Source organism: Geospiza fortis, unplaced genomic scaffold (genome assembly GCF_000277835.1).
Source record: "Geospiza fortis unplaced genomic scaffold, GeoFor_1.0 scaffold37, whole genome shotgun sequence".
Lineage (NCBI taxonomy): Eukaryota > Metazoa > Chordata > Aves > Passeriformes > Thraupidae > Geospiza > Geospiza fortis.
In genome coordinates, this window is record NW_005054449.1 from 1585705 (window position 1) to 1593782 (window position 8078).

General features: G+C 49.8%; 1 protein-coding gene across 1 annotated transcript in view; it reads right to left on the bottom strand.

Annotated features, from left to right (window-relative positions):
* The window catches only part of MEGF6 (multiple EGF like domains 6), a 50610-nt gene that overhangs the window by 24326 nt on the left and 18206 nt on the right, over nucleotides 1-8078 (bottom strand). The window contains exons 4-9 of the mRNA XM_031062500.1: nucleotides 6800-6922; nucleotides 6092-6214; nucleotides 3611-3748; nucleotides 2925-3047; nucleotides 2057-2179; nucleotides 1266-1433 (exon numbers count right to left, since the gene is read on the bottom strand). Of these exons, the coding sequence (XP_030918360.1) occupies nucleotides 1266-1433; nucleotides 2057-2179; nucleotides 2925-3047; nucleotides 3611-3748; nucleotides 6092-6214; nucleotides 6800-6922 (798 nt within the window). The remainder of the gene's footprint in view (nucleotides 1-1265; nucleotides 1434-2056; nucleotides 2180-2924; nucleotides 3048-3610; nucleotides 3749-6091; nucleotides 6215-6799; nucleotides 6923-8078) is intronic.

Here is an 8078-nt window from a genome sequence, read left to right on the forward strand (position 1 = left end):
TGGGAGATGTGAGCCCAGAGGGAGGAGCCAAGCATTCCTACCTGGATATAATCTGGAGATTCTGGAACACCAGCACAGCTTCTCCACTGGATTTCCCAGAGGAACAGCAGCTGCCTCTTCCCCTGGATCTTCAGAGGAAGACTCCCCCCTTCTCCAGGATCCCTGCTCCAGCAGAACCACCCCTGACACTGCAGGAGGGCTGAGCCACAATTCCAATGGACTGCTGCCAACACCCACAGGGTGTCGGGCTGCGTTCTGACTCTGTCAGGTTTACTGCATTGTTTATTTTTATCTTTTTATTTTCTTCCCTAATAAAGAACTGTTATTCCTGCTCCCATATTTTTCCCTGAGAGCCCCTTAATTTCAAATTTATAACAATTCGGAGGGAGGGGGTTTACATTCTCCATTTCAGGGGAGACTCCTGCCTTCCTTAGCAGGCACCTGTCTTTCCAAACCAAGACAGCTGCAGCAGAGCTAAACACAGAACAGGCCCTCAACAGGCCTGGTGTGTTCACCAAACAATTAAACCCAGCCTGCATCATCATTCCTGAAGAGTTCTCTTGGGAAGGATGAAAGTTTGACAAGAAAGTCTCACAGATATGTACGCTTGGCAGAAAGATTTTTGATTGTAGAGTCTTATGAAGAATAGAGATGGAAGCAAGTTTTGATACAGAAGAAAAGAATTGCTGAGCCAGTCTTACTGGCTAACCAAGGAGGCAAAGGGGGTGTTAGTTAGAAGGGGTTTTTATGGCTTAGAGCAAAGGATAAACCCACCTCAAACAAGAAGATGTTTTTACCAAGGAGAAAGACAGCACAGGCAAACAAGTCAGCAAATGTTGCAAGTAGAAAAAAGTCTCAGAATTTTCCACTGCAAGAAAACTGAAAAACAACTTCTAGCTTAAACTGTAATGTACTAACTTGTAGTGATTGGAGAATAGCAACATGAATATGGTAATTATAGTAGTTATGATAGGCTATAGATAAAAGTTAAGGTATAGATTGGTTCTAGTGTATTAAGATGCTCAGCAGAGAAAAGTATATAATGCAAAAGTATATAAACCAAAATTAAAGGGTCTCCAGGCCTGCCTGCAGCTGGAGCTGACAACTGTAGGCACAGCTCTTGTCACCCACGACCCTGGACTGCTGTGACCTCTTGGATACAATAAACTGCATTTTGAAGAGCCCCTGGAGTCCTGCATCTCTCACTCAGGCTCTCACAAGTTCCAAGCAAAGCACGGCCCCGGCCGCTGCTGCACAATGCCCACCGAACTTCTCCGACAGCGTGTGCTCCCCTCGTGCTTCCAGCTCCTCCTCCTCTTCCTCGTAGTCGTGGCTGAAGAGCTGGGTGAGCTCGTCCCGCAGGATGGCCACGTGAGGGATGGGGCGGATGACGGGGCGCCGGCCATCCAGGGCCTCCACCGTGTCCTCGAGGGCTGGGAGCAGGGACAGAGGGACAGAGTCACAGCAGGAACGAGACAGGGTCTCTGGGAGGTGAGCAGGGGGACGGGACCTCTGCAAGGTCTCTGGGAGGTGAGCAGTGACACCTCTAAAGCTTTCCCAGGTTGTTTGTTCAGGGGTTTTTTTGGCTAGAATGGGCTCAGGTCAGGTATGTGACCTCAAGATCTCTGTACTGCTACCAATAAATAATCAATTATTTGTTACAAGGAAAATCTGCAGGGGCTGGTGGCTGTGGAAGGGGCTCTGGCTCTGTGTTGAACATGGGGGCAGTGTTCAACACTGCAGGCTGTGGAGCTGCTGGAGGTAGAGCTGTGCCACAATTCCCTGCATTTTTTTGGCCAGTGCTGTGAAGCAGGCTGGAACAGGACTGGTCCTGTCTGGGAAAGCTCTCCAGGGCTGGGCTGAGGCACTGCCAGTGCTCAGGGGCTGTGAGGGAGCTGAAAGAGGTGAGGTGCAGGGCTAGGGAGCTCCAGTCTGTGTGGCTAGGGAGCTCCAGTCTGTGTGGCTAAGGAGCTCCAGTCTGTGTGCTCCCTGCTCAGACAGGAGGCAGAGGAGGGACCCACTGCCCAGCCCGAGGCAGCTGGGATGAGGCACTTACAGATGCAGCTCCTTCTGTCTTCATCCAGCTTGTGCCCAATGTCACAGCCACACTGGAAGGAGCCTGGCAGGTTCTGGCACGTGTGTTCACACCCACCGTTGTTGGCAGAGCACTCATCCACATCTACAAAACATGGGACATGCCAGTGGGACGGGAGCAGTGACAGGGCCATGCAGCAGAAATAGGCTGGTGGCATCCTCTCTGCTAAATGTGTGAAGCCATCAGCTCTAAAAATGGAGTTAAACCACCTCAGGGATTAGGGATGCCTGTGCTTCAACAAAAAAATGTGCTGGGCTTCAGTTCCCATCCTTTATTAATTGTGTAGGAACAGGTGGGTGTGTTTGGCTCCTTCCCCTGGGAAATGTTGAGAGCTTTGGAAGTGAGAACAATTATTAGGGGGATTTTTTTCCCCACTTTCTTTCTGTTGGGAAGGTGACTCATCAGAAAGCTGGCAGGAAAACTGGTAGGAGCTGGGAGAAACTGGAAGAAATGCCTGCCTGTTGGCAACCAGGTAGGACAATTTCTTGTTCTCCTAATTAAAAGCTTCATTAGTCACCGTCTTGGCTGTGTTTTACACAGACACTGTTATTTGCCTTTATCCCTTGGGTGAAAGTGATGGGCAGTGTTGCCCTCTGGGGTTGAACATCAAATGGTTTCTGTGAATTAATGGGGTCAAGCCTGGGCCAGCTCGCTCTGAGTTAGCCCAATCTGACCTTGATGTGTTCAGAAATCCCTCTCCACTTGGGCTGGGCTTAGCACAGGGGCTAGAACCAACACTAAACAAACTGAGGCGGGTGACAACGAGCTAATTAGAAGTCGAGGGACACACAGGGCTCTGCCTGGAGCTCAGGGAGGTGCTGGCACTCACCATCACAGCCACAGCCATCGGTGCTGAGCCTGTACCCAGCATGGCAGGAGCACTCGTAGCCCCCAGGGTAATTGTAGCAGTCCTGCTGACAGCAGTGAGAGCCCATGTCACACTCATTGATATCTACATGAGAAACAAAGGGTGTTAATGCACTGCAGAGCGGTGGCAGGAACTGTTACACTGCTCCCTGAGTAGTTCTGGGGAGGTTTCACTGATCTGCTGCCAAATGCTAAGCCAGAATTCAGAATTTCAGTTCCTCCTGAAATCAGGGAGTTTTGTGTTAACAGATCATCCTCCCCATCCAGGGAGGAACCCTGAGGGAAGCTCAGTGTGATTCCCAGCTGGGGATTGTGGTTACAGGTTTGGTGTCCTTACAAGCAGGGTGATTCCAGCTGACTGACTCCTGCTTGGGGCAGCTTCATCCGGGAAAAACTAATTAGTTTGGAAGTCATAATTACTGCCCAAGTCATAAGTGCTCTCCAAGTATATCCTGAGGGAAGTCTGGGAACGTCTTTGAGCAGAGCAATATTTCATCTGCTCTCACTTTCCATCAATTTCTATCCTCTTTAGCCTGTTTGAAGTGTACACACACAGTATCCAAGAGGGATCCTGACCTCAGATCCCAAGAGGGATCCTCACCATTACCTGGGATGGAAATCAAGGTGTGGCCTTCTCCTGTTCCTTACCAGTGCACGACTTCTGGTCCTCTTCCAGCCTAAAGCCAAAGTTACAGGTGCAGACTGGGCCAGAGCTGGTGTGGTGGCACACGTGGGAGCAGCCCCCATTGTTGGTCTCACAGCTGTTCACAATCTCCATCTCTATGCCTGGAAAAGGCAGCCTGGTTAGGATCCTGTGGGACACATCTGCACGCACAGCTGGCCCCTGCCTGCCCCCACCAGCTCCTGGCACTGCATCCCTGCTGAGGAGGGGGATCTGCAGTGGGAAAGGATGGAAATAGCTCAGCACAGAGGCCACTGCTGGGCTGGGAAGTTGGGGTATAAAAAGAAACCTCGGGATCTCACGCAGCCTCTCAGTGGAGCAGGCTCTGGACAGTCTCTGGGATGAAACTGCTCCCACTCCTGCCAAGCAGCAGCGTGTGCTGCCAACCAAAAGTTGGCTCAGGCCCAGAGCAGAGCTGTGCTGGTGCCAGGCAGAAATGGGAGCAGCAGAACACAGCTAAGTAGGGAAACATCCAGATGCCTACAGCCAGGATCGTTAGCTCCTGACATGTCAAAAGCGCTCGGCGCAAACATCAATTGCAGCCATAGATCATCCCAGCTTGGCAAGGTTTCTGTAAACTTGTCTAGTTAATTAAGCTTTCTTAAACCAAAAGGAACTTGTTTCATGGAGCTTTGACTCAGTCCTGAACCTCAGGAAAACAATTTCTGCCTTCAAGAGCACTGAGTTTTTCGTGCGTTCAGACCAAAGGAGGATGAAAGAAAGGGAGCTTGATGCTTCCCAATGGGTCTGTGCTTGTCAAAAACAAAAGCTGGGCCACAGTGGAAGACTTTTTCCAGATTTCACAACGTGATTGTCATGCCTCTCTTCCCTTTCCTTATTAAAGCAGCACAAAACGGGTTTTGCTTAAAAGAAACATGCTAGGAAGGGCAGGGAGGAACCTTTCATGTGGAAAGGCTGCTCTGCTGACCCCAGGGCAATGTGTCATGGTGTGAGACTGGCTGTGTCCCTAAGAAGAAAGCTGTGTACACACTTAGGCTCTTCAACCTCCTGTCATCATCCTGGTGCCCCATATTGCTCTGTTTGATGCCTTTCAGGACCCGTTTATGGCCTGCAAAGCCTTGCCAAGCTCCAGCAGCTGCTCAAAGGGACCCTCACAGCTCCAGTACCACCAGCTGCCAGCACTGGGACTGCCACGGTGGCTGTCATCTGTCAGGGGCTGGTGGCTCTGGCTCAGCCTGGCCCTGCTGGGCTGCAGCAGCTGCACGAAGCTGTGAGGACAGTCCAGCTCACTCTTGCATCACAGAGTTTATTTCTTTCCTTGATGGGAGCAGATGTGATCCCTTCACTGGCTCAATTCCTCCAGTGACACATCTGCAGCTGACTGAGCCTGTCCAGCAGAGTCTCCAAGAGCAGAAGTTGGCTTATTTGAAGCCAAATGGCTCCAAACCAATTGCCTTTAACCAGCTAAAGTGGCTTTGTGGTGACTTTAAAGATCGGACCAAGATTTTTATCTTGGTGGGGGAGTAAACAGCCTCAAAACTGCTTGTGAAATCCTTCCAGCAGAGATTGCCACAGCTTGACCCTGGCAAATCCCAGAGGGCAGTGACAAACAAGCCCAGGTGTGCCCTGTCCTGCTGGGCAGGGCTGAGTGTTGGAACCCTGGTTACTGAAAACTTCAGACTTTCTGTGCTGCCAGGCACTGATCCCCGAGAGAACACTGCATTTGACCTGAGGCCATGGAGCAGCTTCCAGAATTGAATGATGGACCTGGGATTGTGGATGTGGAGTTTGAATAGAAGTGTGTAATATCACAGGGTGGAAAACTCAGAGTTTAAGGGTTTTATAATATAGTGATATATATAAAGCAAGATGGAGGTTTTAGGGTGGAGGCTGGTCCTTTTCCTTCTCCACCTTCTCCTTCTTCTTCTCCTTCACCTTCTCCTTCTTCACCTTTTTCTTCTCCTTCTTCTTCACTTTCTTCACCTTCTTCTTTTCTCCTTTTTCTTCTCCTCCTTTTTCTCCTCCTCCTTTTTCTCCTCCTCCTTTTTCTCCTCCTTTTTCTCCTTCTTTTTCTCCTTCTTCACCTTTTCACCTTCTTCTTCTCCTTCTTCTCTTTGTTCTTCTCCTTCTTCTCTTTCTTCTTCTTCTTCTTCACCTTCTCCTCCATGGGTTTGGGTGGTTTTGTGTTTATTGGATAAAAAAGTTCACATTGCAGGGCACGGGTGGTTGGTTATTGGGTTAAAAGTAAAAATAATTTAGGTGTCATTTCTTAATTGGACATTTTATCCTTAACAGGCCTTGTAGAGGGAGAGATACAGCTCCATTTTTAGTTTGTTGGAGGGAAATGCTGTAGAACTCAGGGTTTATGAGACTGCAACACAGATAAGAGCTAACAAACATCTGAGTCCCAACAAGAAATACCATCTCACACATTTAATCCTGGCCCTGGCAGAAAGGAAGTTCAGACTGGAGCCCTCGGTACTCACGGTAGCAGCGCTTGCCGTCCGCCCCCAGCTCGTAGCCTGGGTTACAGGTGCACTTGAAGGAGCCCCGGGTGTTGAGGCACTGGTGTGCACACATGGCCAGCCCTGTCAGGCACTCGTTCACATCTGGGAGAGGGAGAACACCTAAGATAAGTAGGCTGAACCTTAAGCATCCTTCCAAAGGACTGTTGTTATGGCGTTTGAGTTCTGCACTGGATTCTTGCATCCTGAACTCTTCATCGGGGTTCAGACCAACAAAGACACAGAGTTAAGAGTTTGGAATTGCTGTAAAGCTTCCCAGGAGATGGGATCACATGACAGTGGGACACTCACAGAATCACAAAATCAATTAGGCTGGAAAAGATCTTTGAGATCATCAAGTCCAACCTTTGACCTGAAACTACCTTGTCACCAGACCATGGCACCCAGTGCCATATCCAGTTTATTCTTAAATAAAGAACAAAAGATGGTGACTCCACCACCTCCTTGGACACCCCATTCCAATGCCTGATCCCCCTTTCAGGGAAGAATGCCCAGCCTAAATCTGCCCTAGAGCAGCTCTGCTGTTGCAGACAGCTCCAGCAGGGCACAGACACCACCTGAGCCACCCAAGGGAAGGCACGTCCTTCCCTCCACTCTGTTCCCACTGAGCACTCTCTCACCCATCAGACACAGAGCTTTTCCTGCAGAGGAGCTCTGCAGGGCACTCACCTTCACAGGCCTTGCCATCAGGGGCCAGCAGGTAGCCGGGGTGGCACTCGCAGCGGGCACGGCCGCGGTGGCTGAGGCAGCGCTGCATGCAGCCCCCGTTCCTGTCAGAGCACGGGTTCCTCACTGCAGGCAGAGCACAGAGCCCGGGTCAGCCCACACAGATCCTGCACAGAGCAGCAGGACAGCCTGCAGCCTGAAAATCCCAGGCAGAAAATCCCTGCTCCACCCGTTCGGGAGGATGTGCACGATGTGGGATGCTGCAGAGGGCTGGCATTGAGCTGGGTAAAACCCTTTCCAGCAGGAGATCCTGCAGAAGGCTGGCATTGAGCTGGGTAAAACCCTTTCCAGCAGGAGATCCTGCAGAAGGCTGGCATTGAGCTGGGTAAAACCCTTTCCAGCAGAAGCTTGGCATGGGCACGTCCCTCTGCAGAGATTACACAGCCAGTGCTGGCAGTTTGCTCCAAGTGCTTCTACCTAGAGGTTTGCCAATCTCTGACCTGCCCCAGGACCAGGACATCTGCTCCAAACCCCTCTGGCTGCTGTGTTTGGAACATCCCAGTTGTTCCTTTTGCTGTAGCAACTTCACAGCTCAGGACTTCCCTCCTTCCTGCCTTTTGAATGCCAAACTGCCATGAACGAGAACAACCTTGTGTTCTGTCCCCTTCAGTTTCTCTCCCTCCTGAGCCAGGAGCAGGTCAGCCAGACAGGGAGAACATCCCACCCCACCGCCACACTCTGCTGTCCCTCCACTCCCACAGCAGCCTGTGCCTTCATACAATTTCATTTTTGTTGGCTACAACTCCTCCAGCTCTTCCCATCCCTTGGAATAAACCGCAGGATATGTCCATGACAACAAAACACACAGAGTTTTTACTGGAAATCCCCCAGTCTGATCTGCTGGACATCTGAGCATCCTCATCCTGTCACAGACGTATTTTATGAAAAATCCTTTGGACAGGATTTTTTTTTTCTCCTGAGAAGCTGAGAAGCCTCAGAGGAAAAGAAAAATAATAATTGCCTGCTGCTGTGGAATGCAATAGGTGCATCTCTGATTGGTCTGTGTGAGTTGTTTCTACTTGATGACCAATGACAGCCACCTGTGTCGAGGCTGTGAGCAGTCACAAGATTTTATCATTCCTTTCTATTCCTTGCTAGCCTTCTGATGAAATCCTTTCTCTCTATTCTTTTAGTATAGTTTTAATATATCATTTCCTTTTAATATAAAATATATAATATATATAATAAAATATATATAACAGAATACAATATAATTATAATA